Below are 18,881 nucleotides of genomic sequence, written 5' to 3'. Positions count from 1 at the left end.
ATATATATTCTCTAAGTTTAAAATTAAACATATGCCAAATAGTTCAATGCCTGACCCATAGCAGGTGCTATGTAATTAATACTTGTATCTGTAAGAATTAGAGAGAAGTTACTATGGGTTGGAAATATTTGTTAGGAAAAAAAAAAAAAAAAAGCCTAACCTGGATGTTAAAGAATGGACAGGTTTTTGGGTAAGTCAAGATGGGCATTCAAACTGGGGGGGTGCCAACAGGTCAAAGTAGGAATTGTAGTGTGGTTAGGTAGTAAACTGGACCAAACTAGATGGAGAGGGTTCTAAATGCCAGACTAATCTTTACTGAGCACTTCTGAAGAGTATCATATAAGTTTTCAGAAATTCGCTTTTTTGTTCTTTAGCAATTACAGAAAATCTAGTTAAGACTTAGGAGGCTACTGCAGTAGTGTAGCAATAACATAGTCAGAGCTCAGAAAATAATTAATGCAAAGGACAGAAAAGGATGATTGAGATTTTTCAGAGAAAGAAAATCTCAAGGACTTTGTAGGCTGAATGTAAGAAAAGGGGTCAAAGCTGACTCTACACAAGAGAAAGACACAGTAGGAAGATAGGATGCTTAAAGATATAAAATAACATAATAATTTAGCATCACAGAGAACAAAAAGAAGAGATAATATCCACCAAGAATTAATTCAGTATCAATTACAAGGGAGATGATAAAACAGAATGAAACCTAAGAAAATATTACTGGACTTGGTGGCTAGGATAAAGGTGAACCTTAAGAATATCTTTTTTTTTCTTTTTTTTTTTTTTTTAAGGGGTAGGGTAGGAGGAACAGAAAAAAGTTAGGCTACTAGTACAGACAGTAGAGAAGAAATCTGGGCCATTTGTTACTTGGCAGTAAAAGAAAAATAGGAAGGCAGATAGATGGGTGTACAGTCAAATAAATAACACAGGAAGCAAAAAGGAACACTATTAGAAAATAACCATTATACAATACAATTAGTAATTTTGACAATTCTGTTTTTTCCCTTTGTTAGGTGTGAGAAACACAAGTTTGGATTCACTCCAGAAACAAGTCTTAGGGGTAATCTACAGAAATGTGATTAGGGAAGTAAAAGATTTCTATCTCTACGAGTTTTAAATTGTGGGTAGTAATAGAAAACCTAACTATAAATTCCTTTCCTCTGGTTATTAAATCCTCAGCTTCCTGAAGGCAGGCACAGAATACAGTAGGTTCTTAGATTTCAAAGGTTAACATCAGTAGTTTCTACTATTCCTGTGAGATTTACATTGACCGTGACAAGTAGTATAATCTGTAACTGTGACACAGCACAAATCTCAATGGCCTGTGCTAGGGAATGTGCAATCGCTGTCATGTGAGTGTACCCAGCACCCTCCCTCTAAATGGATTTGTGGTCTTCTCCTTTCAGTCAGGTACACTGGAACTGGACAGAAGCTGTGCTTTATTATATTTTATAAAGAAAATATAAGCAACAGTGCCAAGATTCCACCATGATTTATTTTAGTTGCCAATAAATTCCTATTTTGTTTCTTTTAAACTTCTTACATTCTGCTATTAAAAAAAAAAAGAATAGGGAAAAAACATTCTGAAAGGGAGGGAGAGGGAACTGGCAATGTTGGTCAGCAAAGCTGCAAAGTCAAAACTCCGAGAATTCTGTGCTATTTGTTCCTGTTCTTGCTGCCTCCTTCTCTTCTCATGCCCAGAATACTGACTGGGGTGGGGAGAGAGTACCCATAGCACTAGCAGTGGAACATCCAAGGCTGCAAGCTTCACCACCCGTACTTTTTACTTTCCTGGGTGAGGACCCCAGAAGTGCCTTAATTCGTCACCCCAATCACATCCATATATGCACAGCAATAGCAGAGCTAAGCAACTGGCTTCCCTAAATAGTTAGCTCTGTTTTATAAACATCTACTATGTGCTTTTGCTGCTCTAGATAATCATGAGGTCATGAAAGAAAAGAAACCTGAATGTTATTTACGGTTTACTTATAATATTTACTTATAATATTGTTGGGATGTAAATATCCTGGAAAAGCAGTCAAGCAATGACATAAACGAACAAAAAGCAGTAACAGTGCAAAACACATACAGAAGGATAGGCAGGAGGCAAATGAGAGTCAGAGAGAAGGTAAGGTTGTTCAAATGACATTTCCAAACATATAAAAACTAAGGCACGTTTTTAATAAAAGGGGGAGGATGGAAGCACGGAAGCCGGGGGAGGGTACCGCAGATGAAGAAAGTTAACATGATGAGGAAAAAAAACCTAACAAGTAACTGTGAGAAACAGAAAACAGATCTGCTAGAACACAAAGTCCACGTTAGAAGAATAATCAGAAACAAGATTGTGAGAAGTGGGAGTGAGTTGGTAGATAACTTTTAAGGCTGGGTAAGCATGACTACTCAGATTTGATATGCTCTCCCTACTGCCAAGCATTTTACGAGAATGCTATGCTTTCCTCCAAAAGAGTCAACTAAATTAAATGAGAAACTACTGACCTGTTTCCTTATTTAGATTACTTATCTACCACTATTTGCTAGTTGTCATGTTCAAGAATTAGAAATTATACTTCTGAAAGGCAGAGAATCTCATGTGAGTTTATTACTAAACTATGGTATCTTTAAAAATAAAAAATTAAAAACATCCTTGAGGTACAATGGCTTAAAGAACAGTTATTAATATGCATGCTCACCATATCTGACTAAAGCCACCTGAACAACTTCAAAAGTATTAATATTAACTGGCTTATTCACAGTCTAACTGGAAGATCTATATAATCAGGTCTCAGAGGCTCCATATTGTTCAAAAAGGCTCATTCCCTGTCGTTTGGAATTTTTTAAGTGGTATGACAAAATGAAGAGGTTAGGCTAGGACCCATCAAGGTACTGATGAAGAGTGAAGCCCTGCAGCACCAATTAACCAGTCCAATAAGATCTGGGTGCCTAGCACAAGCAGAGTGATCTGAGGAAAACAAGAATAAGCTAACGCTTGCCTTCAAATTGCCTGTCACCTATCAAGGATAACATACACACACGAACAGGAAGCTAGAAGTACAAGTTGTATATACAAGTACAAACCTATACAACAGTATGGGAAGATTACAGAAAGGGGGTTATCTGGTAGAGAGGATTAGGGGAAAGTTCAAAGAAGCAGGATGTCAAACCATCGGTTTGGCCAGAAACTTCATTCGGGGTTTTCCGTTTTCTTTCTAATTCCATGAAAACAGTACAACATTGTCTTTTATGAACATCAAGATTTTCCTTGATGATTCAGATTTTTTTTATCACATCTGGGATAAAATTTTTGAAGGAAACTAAAGGACTATAAAAAATGAGTTAGTTTGCAAATATCTCAAATATCTCAATATAGAGAACTCATCAAGAGAAGGATATGCTCTGGATCCTAAGGAAAAATACTGAATAAATAAAACCTCAGTAACAGTGTAGAGAATGTAAAAGAAAAACCAAGTATGAATTAGTTCAAAGTCTAAATTAGAACACATTTTTGAAAGAGTAATGTACCAACTTGTCAGGAAGCAATCCGACTTCCACTCATGCCTCCATGAAACCCAATATTGAGTTTGGTAGCATGTGACAGATGACTCTTTCCATAACTCTCCTTCCTTTCTTTGTTTCTCTGCTTTCCCTCCAATGCCTCAGGCAGCTACTACCTCAGGCTTCCTTTTGCTCTCTCCTTCCTTTAACTCCACAAGTTCATCCTGGCTGATCTTATTTATACCAATGGCGTAAACTGCCACTCCTATGCTAAGGAGAGCAAAACCAGGTTACCAAGGACCCTCTCCTAAGTTTCAGTCCTCTGGAGAAGCAGGTCCTCATAAAGTCAAACAAATTAATGTTATCTAGATTTCCTAGAGGAGACATTGACTAAGTCGGCCTTGGCGGATAAAAGTATTCTGTTTAGCCATCTTTTAGAATGTTATTTGTGTTGTAGAGTGTTATTTGTATTCTATATAAAAACAGTTTAAAATTTTATCCCTTTATTTCAATAAAATTATTAATTTACTCAGCAAACTACCGAAAATAAACAATGGCATCTAAGTAAATGTAGCAGAAGGACCTATTTTTAAGTTTTATTTGCAAAACTATCGCAAGACACGCTGCTGAAAGACATGGATAAACCGGACTTGTTATAATAACTCTTAGAACCTAACAAGACTCACAGCAGTACAGGGACTACACAAGCTGGTGTGGGGACCTCAGCGTGATCTGTAAATGTCAAGTAACTCTAAAGAAGAAATTGGGGAATTTAGAATATTGAGAGATATAGTAGATGGTAAAGATATGAGCATGGAAGTGGGATAATAAGTATTTAATCATATAATATTTAGGAAGTAGAGCAAAGTGGTTAAGAAAAGGACTACTTAAATCTAAGCTCTACCATTTTCGAGCTGTGTGACCTTGTAATAAGCTACTTGTCCTTTCTTTATCTTCATTTTAAAAGCAGGGATAGTAAACTGTACCCACTTCACAAATTAATATTTGTAAAGGGGTGCAAACAGTACCTGACATACAGTAGGCAGTACACTGGCATTTATTATTACTATTATTATTTGAATTGGGTGCAATATATATTCAAGCTAGTGACAAGCAAACATATTTGGGGGGAAAAAAAGGATAAATCCATGATCACTCATTCAACACTCAACAAATGTTAACTACCAACAATGTGCCAGAGATATAGTTGTGACCAGATAGGAACAATGACCCCCTGCTAGGTTCTTGGAGCTTAGGAGAAAGATTTAAGTTTTCCAGAAGAGCAGGAACCATGTCTCTTCCATTCACCTCTGCATACTCCATGCCGCTGGTGCATACCCTGATGCATAATAGATGTTTAATAATATTTGTTGAATTAACGGTGTAATTGTAAGATATTAAATAGAAGAAAGTACTCTGAATATATGGAAAGCAGAATTCAACAGAACCATCCCTGAAGAAATGGTACAGCAATGCTCCAGGATAACTCACCCTCAAGGAATTTTTCCACACATCTAATTGTTGAGGATCATGAGAGCATTCAATTTCTTATTAATTAAATGGGGATAACAATATCTGTCAGACTTATAAAGATTAAAAGAGATCTTGTGTTAAATGAGAAGCACAAAGCTGCAATGAGATGCTGATGGGAAAGCGTAGGCTAGTCTGTTCTAGCTCTGAGGCACATTCCTCAGCTAAATGCAATTTCTTTGCCTTGGAGGTTGCTTGCAAACAGCTAAGACCTCTTACTTTAAATGTGCAAATGCCTTTTGGGTTTAACAACCATGGTTCAATTCTCTGGAGGCTGGACTAAGTTCAGGTAAAGAGACGTTACACTTCCTCATCCACCCTGCCTTCCTAACAGTCTCAAGAGAGTTTCAGAAAATTTCTTAAGTCGTAAGTGAGAATACCTAAATCTCTACACAAAAGTGCAATTTACCATCTACTCTGAAAGGACATTTCAAATACACTAAGTTAAGTTTGCATCCCTCATTTCTATTGAATAGCCTCATTCAGGAACCACCACCAAGTCTGCACAAGCTTCTAAAGCCACCCAGCTGCTGCTCTCAAGCTTTCAAATGCCCACTAAACCTTGCTGCCCAGATGGACTGAACATGACATGGATGTGCTCACTCAGCACATCCAAATTCAGCACATTGCCTTCAACTGAACTAGGCCCCCCCTCCTCACTTCTTTATTTCCATTAATGGTTATCATCATTCTGCAAGCCAAGTAGGCTCAAAACCTCAGAATTATCCTTTATTTTAGTATTTTGGTGGTAAACTTCACTTCAGGAGTAAAAATCCTCTAATTACACCATGAAAGGGAGAAACACAAAGCATTATTGATAGGATCAAAGGATTGAGGGCAGTGTAGTAAGTTCAATGCAACAAAAACAACAAAACGTATAAAGCTAGGTTTGAAGAACAATGGGGAGATTTTTACTACCATTAAAGCCAAGATCCTACAAATTATGAATCTTCCTTAATAGAGCAGAGCTCGAGTGAACGAAGCTTCTCTGATCACCCTCTAAGAGCCAGGCACTACACTAGGTTTACATGTTACTTCACTGTGGTATTACGAAACTTTTGGATCTGGTATCATCCTCAGCCTACAGATGAAGAAATGGGAGTCTTCAAAGGGGGTTAATTAAGTTACTTGCTCAGAGCAAGAAAGTTAATAAGCACTGAGGTGGAGATTCAAATCTAGAACTGTCACATTCCTAAGTCTGTGCAATTTTGACCATACTCAATACTTGCTGACGCAGAAAATTACAAGGGTGTTGTAAGTAAATACTTTTCTATGAAATATAATTAAGTGCTTTAGAAAAAATATGAATTCTTCTAAATCAACTATTAATAACATACAATACCAATAAACACTGTAGTTTAAGCAGTCAAACCTCTGATCCTCCTAGTCACAAATGAGACAAGAAAAATCAAAAATACTCTTGAATAGTTTCTAGACAATAATTTCTTTTCGTAAGGACACAGATATTCCTATTTCCACATACAACGTTTTATATAATCCACAGACAAGAAGCAATAATCACTCTTAGATCAGCACTCTTAGCAGCTATTTTTTATCCAAAGGAGCACATTAATATAGGGACTTCTCTGGTGGCGCAGTAGATAAGAATCGCCTGCCAGTGCAGGGGACATGGGTTCAATCCCAGGTTTGCTTAGATGCCCCATGCCGTGGAGCAACTAAGCCCATGAGCCACAACTACTGAGCCTGCGCTCTAGAGCCCGTGCGCCACAACTACTGAAACCCACGCGCCTAGAGCCCGTGCTCCGCAACAAGAGAAGCCACTGCGAGGAGAAGCCCGCGCAACGAAGAGTAGCCCCCGCTCGCCGCAACTAGAGAGAGCCCACACACAGCAACAAAGACCCAACGCAGCCAAAATAAATAAAAATATTAAATCTTCCAAAAAAATATATATTTCCATTATTCCATATCACAATTTTTTCAACCCCTTCTTAATCTATTAATGTACTTATTTATACCCAGTTGTAATGAATCTTCATATGGCAATCTCTTCCATACATAATATCTATTGATATATCACCTTTCATATGATATTCAAAACACAAATGCGTAACCAAATGCCAGATTACATTAAGTTACACTGAGGTTTTGTAATTAAAATTATATAGACAGCACAGAGTCCTTTATTCTCTACCACACTCACCTGCGCATTCTCCAAGATGACTATTTCATGCATTCCCCTCACTCTCCAAATTATTAAAGTTTTAATTTACAGCTTTGAGGTATAATTTATACATCACAAAATTCAACCGTAAGTGTACAATTCATTGAGCTTTAAGAAAATTTATAGAGTTGTGCATCATCACTACAATCCAATCTTAGAACTTTTCCATCACATCACCCCCAAAATTTTCCTCCAGAGTGTTTCCACTCCTGCCCTGGCCTCAGGTATCCACTGTTCTGTTTTCTGTATAGATTTGCCTTTTCTAGACATTTCATATAAATGCAACCACACAATACGTACTCTTTTCTGTTTGGCTTCTGTCACTTATCAGGTTTTTGATATTCATCTTTGTTGTAGCATTTACCAGTAATTTGTTCCTCCTTATTATAGAACAGTATTCCATTGTATGGATATACCATATTTTGTTTATCACCATTTGAGGGACATTTGGATTGCCTTCCAATTTTTGACTATTGTGAATAATACTGCTAAAATGGACATTTACAATTCTTTGTGTGCACACATCTTCGTTTCTGTTGGATAGATTCCTAAGCGCGGAACTGCTGGTTTGTATGGTAAGCATATGTTTAACTTTTTAAGAAAAAGCCAAACTTTTCCAAAATGGCTGTACCATTTACCTTTCCAAGAGCAGTGTATAGGATTCCAGTTTCTCCACAATACCAGTAATAGGTAATGTCAGTTTTAAATTATAGCTGTTTAAGTGGGTGTGTTACAATATATCATTGCGATTTAACTTGCATTTCCTTAATGACTAATGATGTTGAACATCATTTCATATGCTTATTGGCCCTTTATAATATCTTCTTTGGTGAAATACCTACTAAAGTCTTTTGCCCATTTTTTAATTGGGTTTTTTTCTGCATAACTGAGTTGTAAGATTTCTTTATATATTCTAGATTAAAGACCTTTACCAAGTTTGTAATATTCAAATATTTTCTGAGAGTCTGTGGCTTGTCTTTTTATTTTCTTAAGTATCTTCTGAAGTGTAACAAGTTCTAAAACTTCATTAAAGAAGTCCAATTTATCAGTTTTTTCTTTAATGATCCATGCATTTGGTGCCATATCTAAGAACTCTGCCTAACACAGGGTCACAAAGATTTTCTCCTATGTAATATTTAGAATTTTTATAGCTTTAGGTTTTCCAATTACAAATTGACAAAGTCTATGATTTATTTTGAGATAATTTCATGTACGGTGTGAAGTATATAAAACAGTATATCTAAATCCATTTTTTAAAACATACAAACATCCAATTGTTCCAGCACCATTTGTTGAAAAGACTATCCCTTCCCCATTGAACTGTTCTGGCACTTTTTCAAAAACCAAGTGATCATAAATATAAGGGTTAATTTCTGGACTTTCAATTCTGTTCCACTGACCTATAATGCTTATCCTTATGCCAATCACACTGTCTTGATCACTGTAGATAAGTTTTAAAATTAGACAGGGTAACTCTCCTATTTTGTTTTCAAAAATGCTTTGGCTATTCTAGATCCTCTACATTTCCTTACAAATTTTAGGATCAGCTTGACAATTTCTACAAGAGTCTACTGGAATTTTGACAGGTATTTTACTGAATCTATAGATCAATTTGGGGAACTGCCATCTTAACATTCTATCTTCCAATCTATGAATACAGACTATCTCTCCATTTATTTAAAAAAAATCTTTATTTAGGGGAATTCCCTGGTGGTCCAGTGGTTGGGACTCCACGCTCTCACCGCCGAGGGTCTGGGTTCAATCCCTGGTCGGGGAACTAGGATACCACAGGCTGCACAGTGCAGCCAAAAAAAAAAAAAAAAACCGTACTTAATTTCTCTCAGTAATGTTTTGTAATGTAAACATCTTGGTGCTCTTTTTTTGTTAAGTTTATTCCTAAGTATTTTATTCTTTTTGATGTTACTGTGACTAGATTATTTTTTCCCTTTCTCTCCTCCTTTTGAAATTGTGGAAGTTATCTGTTTCCTATCAAAGAACTGCTGTCCTGTGCCATCAGGATCCTAGACCATTCTTGCTTTCTCAAGGACTTCTCTCCTCATCTTCCTTCCTTCCCTTATTAATCCTAACAACTAAAACCATGCTGCAATATTTCTTATATACTCAAAAAATCAAAGACTTCCTTCACATCCTCATACTTCCGCTTTGGCCCCATGTCTGTTTCCTTTAACTTCTTTAAACCCAATTTCTAGTTCCTGGGCCACTGTGTATCCCTCAAGTCACTCAAATCTGGCTTCCACCTCTACCAGTCTATGACACTGGCTCATTATGGTCACTGATGACCTTTAGGTTGCCAAATCCAACAGCCATATTTGTGCCCATATCTTCTCAACCTCTCAGCCAAACTCAATAGTTAAGTATCCCTTTCTTGAAATACTTGCATTACTTGGTATCCATGACATGATCCAATATATATTCCCAATTTCCCTACAACCACTCGAGCTGTCCTTCTTAGCTTCCTTCCTAGAGGGCTTCCAGTTTACCCAACTTAGAAATGTGCAGTGTTCCTCAGGTTTCTATTTCTAACCAATCCTTCTCTCCTCTCTATAGTCTCTTCTTCAGTGATTTCACCTATTTGCATGGCTTTGAATATCACTAACACACTGATAAGCTTCAAACTGACATCTCCAAGCCAAATATCTCTGAGTTCCTCAAGATTTGATGATCCTCTCTGATAGAGGCCTTCTTAACAATCTCACAGGCTTCTGAGAACTTACGATTGATAAAAGGAAACTCCCAAATTCACCATTACCTTCCACCCAAATAAAACAAAAAACCCTGAAAAACCCATTCGTCTTCCAGGCATCCAATAATGGTGACTTCCGGCAACATCCCTGAATGTTTCCGCCGGTTATATTCTATATCCAATCCATTATCACATCCTCCTATTTCTACCTACAAATATCTCAAATATGTCCACTCCTCTCCACCTACCGCATCACTAACATAAGCCATCATGGTCTCCTACCTGAACTACTGCATATCCAGTGGCCAACCTGTTTCTGCTTGCCCCAATGTTCTCTTCTCTACACAGCAGGGTAACCTTTGATAAATATACTTTGGATGCTGCCACTCCCCTGAATATAAACTTTCAGTCTTTTATAATCCAAACTCTTTATCCCTGTGTACAAGGCCCTGCAGCATGTGGCCCCTGCCATTCTCCCCTCTTGCCCATAATGCTCCAGCTTTTCATCTCCTCAAACACACAGAGCTCTTCACATGCTCTTCAGGCCCTTTGAGTGCTCATTCCTTCTATGTGAAACATCTCATTCTCACTCCCTTACCACGTCCCCGTCTCCTCAGAGAGGCCTTCCCTTATACCTAAGTAGGTCCACATAGCCTCCCATGATTCCCCATTAATACAGTCCTTTTCCTTTTTAACATTACCACAAGTTATAATCCATGAAGGCAGGGAAGATTTCTGAGTTTTCACCACTGCATACACACCCTTGAGTATAAATAGTAGCCATGAAGAAATATTTCCTGAAAATATACAAAACTGACTTAAGACCTACGTTCAGCTTTCCCAGGTCTGTCTGCTCTTCCTTAAAACTGTCTTAATGTAGAGGTCCATGGGATGAGCTTGACTAGGTTGGGGGAAGGCTGGCTATCTCAAATTATATGCAAATTTTTGCGTAACTATGTTTTCTAAGCAGATGTCCAGCATGTGCAACAGGAATCTCTCTCTCTTTTTTTTAACATCTTTATTGGAGTATAATTGCTTTGCAGTGGTTAGTTGCTGCTATATAACAAAGTGAATCAGCTATACATATATATATATATATCCCCATATCCCCTCCCTCTTGTGTCTCCCTCCCATCCTCCCTATCCCACCCCTCTAGGTGGACACAAAACACCGAGCTGATCTCCCTGTGCTATGCGGCTGCTTCCCACTAGCTATCTATTTTACGTTTGGTAGTGTATATATGTCCATGCCACTCTTTCACTTCGTCCCAGCTTACCCTTCCCCCTCCCTGTGTCCTCAGGTCCATTCTCTATGTCTGCATCTTTATTCCTGTCCTGCCCCTAGGTTCTTCATAACCTTTTTTTTTTTTTTAGATTCCATATATATGTGTTAGCATATGTTATTTGTTTTTCTCTTTCTGACTTACTTCACTCTGTATGACAGACTCTAGGTCCACCCGCCTCACTACAAATAACTCAATTTCGTTTCTTTTTATGGCTGGGTAATATTCCATTGTATATATGTGCCATATCTTCTTTATCCATTCATCTGTCGATGGACACTTAGGTGTGCAACAGGAATCTCAAAGGAATCCACAACCAAAAAAGAGGTTAGACGGAAATACAGTCTAATAAATTCTGTCTTCATCATTTAACAAAAGAGGCTTAAATTCCATATAGAGTCAACTCTTAAAACAAAATGAAGAGATGTGGTTTTAAGACTTTTAAGTCCTATAATTTATCAAACTGCAATAAAATTTGGTATATGGTATGAACTTAAAGAAAAGATTTCTGAAGCAAAATTATTACAACCTGATTTTTATGTCATGCCTATATATGCAACCCATCAACCATAAATTCCTTACATAGAGGCAGAGGGAAATGACAAATCAAGATGCAGCTATCACAGGAAAGCCTACAGAAAATGAAACATGTATCAGGGAAAACATCAGAAATGCCAAGTCTTACCCATTTCAAATTTCCACCGGCCAGACACTGTGAAGAACTAAGTACCACGGACATTAAAACACTTTCATCAGTTCCCTCTTATATATATACTCACTTCAGCATTCTAGGCAAGATTCTCCTCTTCAAATCTCCCAAAGTGTGTAAAAGAAATCAATTCCAGTTTCAAAATAGCGTATCAACTAATTTCAAGTCTGTGTGGCTACTTTCTTGAGGATGTGGCTGGACAGAGTGGCCATCCCTACACTGTAACCTCTCCTTTGAAAACCCCAATTCAATCATTTCCATGGTGAGAACTAAAATCCAGGCATTAAAGTGACTTGTTCAAGGTCAGGGCTGGAACTTGCCTTCCATGTTTAGTTCTCCTTACATCAACTTCTCACACTCTTTTAGAGCTCTGTCAAAATGCCTAGCTCGAATTCTCAAGATACTAAGACTCTAACTCTGACCTACTGGCTAAAAAAGAGAAGACTAAAAGTACATTATGATATAGGAAAGAAAAAAACTTTAAGTAAATATGACACTACAGAGAGCCATGAAGTATGACTTCTTTCACAAACAGTATGTTTTTCAACTGTGTATAGTAAAGTGTCTGTTCAAGGTAAGATTATTTTTATAGTTTGTTATCATTTTTTTAGTGATTACAAACAGACAAAATCACTACTCCAGAACAACAAACCTGACATTTATTTCATTAAGTATTAAGTTTGTAACTTTCAATGCATAAATGAGGCTCTGCTTCTCTATTTTAATCCTATCTCTAATGAGTAGATCACATAATTGAACAAATTTCAAGAGAGACAAAATGGTTTATGTTTCATTGTCATCACTTTTCCTCCATTAAACTAACGTGTTATTCAAATATTCTACCAAGATATTGCTCAACACAAATGAACTGAAAGATTTTCTCAGCCTCATTTATAGGATACATTGCTTATAATCTTCAATAAAAGAACAGTTAGTACTAGAACCTTTTATCAAGCTATTATTCATTCAAAGTCTGTATGAAGTTTTAAAGCTTTTCCCAAAGATGAAATTTTAAGTAAAAGCTAGAAAAGCATACTGATTAGTGTAGTAAATAGCATACCTTCCCTAATGTTTAAAAAACAAAATAATTCTGAAGAAGATTATTTTTAAGCCACTGAATATCTTCTCGCTCAGCAGACAGCACAATTCCTCATGATTAAATCCTATGAACCAGATTCTTCTCCCCCTCATCCTGTTCCTCTCTGGTGTGGAGCATAATTCTGTAAAGCTTTAGCTCACTCGCTTTAGCTATTAACACACTGTCTCCCCAAAACAAACTCTTAAACTCAGAACAGGTTTTACTCTGGTATTCCAAAGCAAGTGTAATGAACGTTTCTCAAGATGTTTGACAGTTGTAGCAATGTAAAACTCAGGATACCAACTACAAGAATCTTCCTATTTCTCTTAAGTGGCTGTGTTTTCAGACATCATCATACATAAAATTATTTATTTTGCAAAGGAGGAAATCCACATATAACTCAAAATCAAATAATTTTAAGTCTCTACTCTTCATAAGAACTATGGGCAAACCAATCACATGAACAGTGAAAAGCAGGAAAGAGCTGAGAGGTGGCAAGAAATAATGGTTGAGGAGAAGTACTCTATTCACTAACTAGTCATTTTTGTTTGTTTTGTTTTGAATTTTTGAATTTTGTTTTATTAACTTTTTTATACAGTAGGTTCTTATTAGTCATCAATTTTTATACACATCAGTGTATACAACTAACCAGTTATTTAACTTCTCTGCCTATCAAGTTCCTAGTTAATAAACAAGAATACTCCTCACTTCTCAGGGTTCTTACAAGGATCAAGTGAGTTCCTGCATGAAAATGATCTGCCCAGTAAAAGAACATAACAGGCACTCAATAAACGCCAGCTCCTTCCTCCTTCAGTTCTGGGCCCTCTGTTCTTTGTCCTCTATACTCACTCCCCCAGATGACTCAGCCTTCTCATGACTTTTATTAACAAATGCCGAAAACTACCACATCAGTCAAAGCCCTGATGTGTAAATGCATGCCTACCGTGTGAGAAGCTGTCTGGCCTCTACCTCCAACATACTGGGGTGATAAAGAGGAGAGACCCCAAACATGTGAATTTCACTGTAATAACCGGCACTCAGGGTGGACAAATCACACATTTCCAACTATCCCCTGGAGATTTGCACTGCCGTCTCAAAATGCCTGAAATCAAACTCATTATCAACTTTTTAAAATCAGGCCCTCTTCCTGCCCCTTTTCTAATTGTGAGTGGTGTCCAACAGAGAGTAACACTTGCCCTACTCTTCTCTCATCAAAATATCACCAGACAACCCAAGCCCATCAGGTCTACCTTCATAATCTCTACTTTATCTTCAGCCTCATTTTCTGTCCCACTGTCACCACCAGAGTCCACATTAGGTTTTCTGAATCTCGGCACTGCTGACGTTTTGGGGCAGGTGATTGTCTGCTGTAGGGGCTGTTCTGTGCATTGCAGGCTGTTTTAGCAGCGCTCCTGCCTCTACCTACTAGAGGCCAGTAGAACTGCTCCCTCTCCCTGAGTTACAACAAGCAAAACTGTCTCCAAATGCCTCGTGGGGGGCAGAATCACGCTCCCCGCAGTGTCCCCCACTCCCATATTTGAGTCCCATAGCCCAGTATGTGCGAGACAATCAGTCCCCAAATTTGTCTCCAGTTTCTTTCCTCTACTTTCAGATGCTCTGATCTTCTAAATGCCTCTAAAGCACTGCTTTTACGAGTCAGTTCTCTTAAATCTACAACTCCCTGCCACCTTCAAAATTAGTTCAAAGCTCTCCACCCAGCCTTGATAATCTGGTCTCAATGAAACATTATCCCACAAAGCACCTCACATTGTGGCTACCCAGCAGCCCTTCAATAACACAGACCTGTTCATCCAGCCCCTCCTTTCTGTTCTACTGCTGTCACCCTGGTTTGGGTGCCCAGTACCTAGCATCCATTCCGGATCACTGCTCGAGCCTCCTTCCCCACCCTCTACTCTCTCCTTCACTCAAAGTCAAAAACTATCATTGGGGCTTCCCTGGTGGTGCAGTGGTTGGAAGTTCGCCTGCCGATGCAGGGGACACGGGGACACGGGTTCACGGGTTCGTGCCCCGGTCCGGGAAGATCCCACATGCCGCGGAGAGGCTGGGCCCGTGAGCCATGGCCGCTGAGCCTGTGCGTCCGGAGCCTGTGCTCTGCAACGGGAGAGGCCACAACAGTGAGAGGCCCGCGTACCGCAAAAAAAAAGAAAAAAACAAAACAAACAAAGAAAACTATCATTGAGTCTCCATTGCCTACTGAAATATGAAATCTGCCTGTCCTTTAGAATCTTTCCTACCGTGGTCTCTTTCTGACTCTATGTTCCAGTATCCCCAAAACATACTCTAGCTTCAGCAAAACCTGTCTATCTGCTAGTCCTTGCAAAGGCTCCTTCCCACACCTTCCACCTTTGGTCGTGTTTTTTCTCTGCCTGGAAGTCCTCTTCATCCCTCCACACTAATATAAGGTCCACCTGAATTAAGTCAAGAGGCCTTTCCTGGTCATACCTTCCTTTATCCTCTCTTAGGGCATTCACATTGCTTTATGTTACACATGTGTATTCCTGTAGTTTACAAGGTCCTTGAGAACTTCTTACTCCTGTTTTGATGCCCTGCAATGCCTCGCCCAGTGCTAAGTAAAAACTAAACATTACACGTGAGTTGCCCCAAATGTTTCCCGCTTAGGAAGCAAGGGAGGGCTGTGTTTTCAGACAATGCTGAACTTCCATAAGGGAATTGTCCATATTCCTCTTTTGTTCCACATTTTATGTGTTAGGCCAATTTTTAAGTTAACTGCCTGCAAAATACCCAGAAAGCTATAAGAATTCTGCTTCTGCTTCAGGGAGTTCCCAGTTTCCAACGTGTAACTGAATCCTGACTATTTACGCTATTTAAGTTCTCTCTTTATACAAAAAGGCAACAGAAATTTATTTCTGAGTGTTAATAAAATTGAGCACAACATGAAAATAACTTGGATTGGATTAAACATATTTTAAGCAAAGGTTAATTAATGCTAATTTGCATCCTGAATAACATAAAGTCTTAAAGTCTTCATGCACTCTTTTTTTTTTTTTTAACAACATGCACTCTTAAAAATATGAAAGTCAGTTTATTTCAGCTCCCCCCACCCCAGACATAATAAGCCAAATAGAACACGGGAGGTTTCCCCTTAATTTTAGTTTTTTAATGACTTGAAAGTATTTCTACAAAAAGAGCAAAATCATTAATGAGCATGTTCTGACCAGACCTACTCCTATAAGTGTAACTCCAAAGCCATATGGGGAGCGTAGAGTACCCGCACAGCCGCGGACCCCGTTTTGTATGCCCTTGAGCTAAGAATGATTTTTACATTTTTAAAGGGCTGTAAGAATGAAAACAAAGAATATACATAAAGAGACTGTATGTGGCCAGCAGAGCGTAAAATACTTACTTTGTTTTCAGCAGAATGAATATGAGACTCCTAGCTGTTGGTATGTAAGACACCGAACTTTTCCTCCCACAATTTTTAAAAAGCAACGTAAAACAAACAAGATTATGCGAAAAGACAGAACTCATTCAATTTAGTCATAGCTAGTGCACAGGTAACTTCTAAAACAGAGGCCTTAGGGACATTTTTATATTTCCCAGAATTTTTGTTAGAAGCACACTTACGCTTGAAGAGTTGAGAGCACTTGGCCCAAAGCCACACTGGGGGCTAACAGAGTGCGGTCAAGGACCCAGGTGTGAAAAGTCCTCATTCAGGGCTCTCCGCAGTGCACTACATCATACCTATGCACGTGGCTCTAAGTTCTGGAGATCTGGATAACTGGCTTGGATCACCATAAAGATGAAGCTTAAAACCTGTTCCTGATATGTTGTTTAGACAGACTCTCACTAGCAGCTTTGCATCATTAAACACAGAGTAACATCAATGCTCACCACATACATTAGAGAGAACTTCCAGGAAGCCTTCTATTTTAAAAGCAGACGTGATGAAGAAAGCTTAAAACTTACTCTGCTTGCTCCTCTAGGGCTACAGATTGAGGCAAATATGCACCTTTGACTTCCAGTTGCTCAATACTTACCTCCCAACCCAATCCACAAATTCCACCAAGTGCTATCGAATGCCAATCGAAAAACTACCCAGTTTACATCAGCCACGCATCCTATAAAGTTCTTTTCATAGCTACTTGCAAACTACTAGCTAGAAGTTCTAATTTTTTAATCTCCCTAAGAATTGAGCTTCCTTAAAATATATAAAAGTAGGTACCAGGATCTAGGATTCAAAGACATGGTTAACAATCCAAGATCTTTCATCTGAAGTTGCTCTTCCAGTGATGAAAAACACAGATTCTGAGGGGCAGTCGAGAGATACAGGACTTACGCTCTCCAGAGATAATACACAGACCCCCCCCAACCCCACCCCCATCGTATCTTTGAATGACTTTTGTCCTCGAAGAGCGACCCCCTTCCCCTCGCGAGTCCGGGCCTTCCGGGCACCTGCGGCTCCGGTCCGCAGCGGAGAAACCCGGGGAAACCTGCCCACCGCCGGCCCTTCTGGAAACGGCGCCCACTCCCACCTCGAGGAGGCTGGCGGCTGGAGGCCCGAGCCGCCGGGAAGCGACACCTCGGCGGCCGGCCGACCCCCCGGACGCGGCGGACGGGGACGGCGGCGGCGGCGTTACCTGGTGGACCACGTCGTTGGGCAGCTGTGCGGCCCGGAACAGCTCCAGCACCCGCCCGTGGGCCGCCACCTTCTTGGTGCTCTCGCTGTCGCAGTAGGAGAAGAGATCCGAGTAGTATTTCTGCTCCGCATCGCTCAGCGTTAAACCTTCCATCTTCGCCTCCGCTCACAGCCACCCCGCCCCGCATGCAACACCCGGGGCCCGGCCCCGCGACGCCGGGACGGCGGGGACTGCGCGCCGCCCGGCCGCCTCCTCCTTGCCCCCCGAAGCGGCGGGGAGCCCCGGCCTCGCGCGCGCGCCGGGGGCGTCCGAGCCACAGGGCCCGGAGGTCGCGGGGAGGGGGCCCGGCTGGGCTCGGCGCGCCGCCGCCTAAGAGGCTCCGCCTCGGCGGCCGCGGGGAGGGCGCGGGGAAGGAGGCGGGGGCCGCGGCGGCGCGAGGCCCGGGCGGACTCCGCCACCACCCCCGCCGCGGGTTCGAGTCTCCCCGGCTCCCCGCCGCTTCCCCCCAGACTTCCCGCCTCGCCTGCCCCTTCCGTCCACGCCCCCGGAGAGGCAGCACTTCCCGGAAAAGTTGTGGGGCTCCTAAAGTTTCGGGGGCTCTGGGCTGAGCGCGGCCGCCGCTCCGCCTCCCTCCGCCGCCATTTACTGCGCCCCGGCCCGGCCCCCGACGCGACCGCACCAACACTGACAGCGGCTGCCGCGCTCCAGACCCGGATGTGAGGCCAGGAGGAGAGAGCGCGAGAGGGAGAGAGAAACACCCACCGGGCTGGCTCGGCCGCTCCCTGGAGAGGGGGCTGCAGCGCCCCCTGGTGGCCTGGGTCCCGCGGCGGAGGGCCGAGCCGCCCTTGGCGCCCTGCGGGAAGAGCTGGGACCCCCGGGAGCGGAGACCAGGGGGGAACAGCACGCCGCCCATTCAGACCTGGAGAACTTAGAAACCGGCTGTAGTTTGGATTGTTTCAAAGCTTCTGGCACTAAACGGTTAATAAACATTGCGTGAAAGGGGAACATTGTTCAGGTTATTACTGTATCCGTCGTACCGTTTTGAGGTCAGATGTTACTGAAGATTAATTCAATATTTCTTTGTGCTCTGAAGGGCTATGAACATCCAACCCATCTGAGAACTCTCATCAGACACCAACCACTGAGACCTAACTTCCACTCTTGCTCCAAGCCGTGTTTACCTGCGAAACAAAGTTGTTGAATAGGGGGAAAAGCTGGCAAAGTTTTTCTCTTTGTACAAGGTGGTTCTGATCAATAGGAACTTAGTGCTATAAATATATAGCAT

At 40.7% G+C, this 18,881-nt stretch overlaps 1 protein-coding gene across 12 annotated transcripts in view; it reads right to left on the bottom strand.

Annotated features, from left to right (window-relative positions):
- Nucleotides 1-17,948, bottom strand: part of REPS1 (RALBP1 associated Eps domain containing 1) — a 72,850-nt gene extending 54,902 nt beyond the window's left edge. For 10 of the 12 annotated variants that reach the window (XR_003428368.1, XM_027085055.1, XM_027085109.1 and 7 more), the window contains exon 1: nt 17,597-17,775. Coding sequence is in view for 11 of the 12 variants with exons in the window: in XM_027085055.1 (XP_026940856.1) it covers nt 17,597-17,749 (153 nt within the window). In the remaining variant the exon portion in view is untranslated. Of the gene's footprint in view, nt 1-17,596 lie in introns of all 12 variants that reach the window. The other 2 variants (XM_027085093.1, XM_027085084.1) reach the window with 1 other exon arrangement.
- Nucleotides 17,949-18,881: the final 933 nt, after the last annotated feature.

This window comes from Aethalodelphis obliquidens, unplaced genomic scaffold (assembly GCF_003676395.1).
Source record: "Aethalodelphis obliquidens isolate GAN/ISIS:26980383/991018 unplaced genomic scaffold, ASM367639v1 scaffold3, whole genome shotgun sequence".
NCBI lineage: Eukaryota > Metazoa > Chordata > Mammalia > Artiodactyla > Delphinidae > Aethalodelphis > Aethalodelphis obliquidens.
This window is presented reverse-complemented; position numbering and strand designations above follow the sequence as displayed.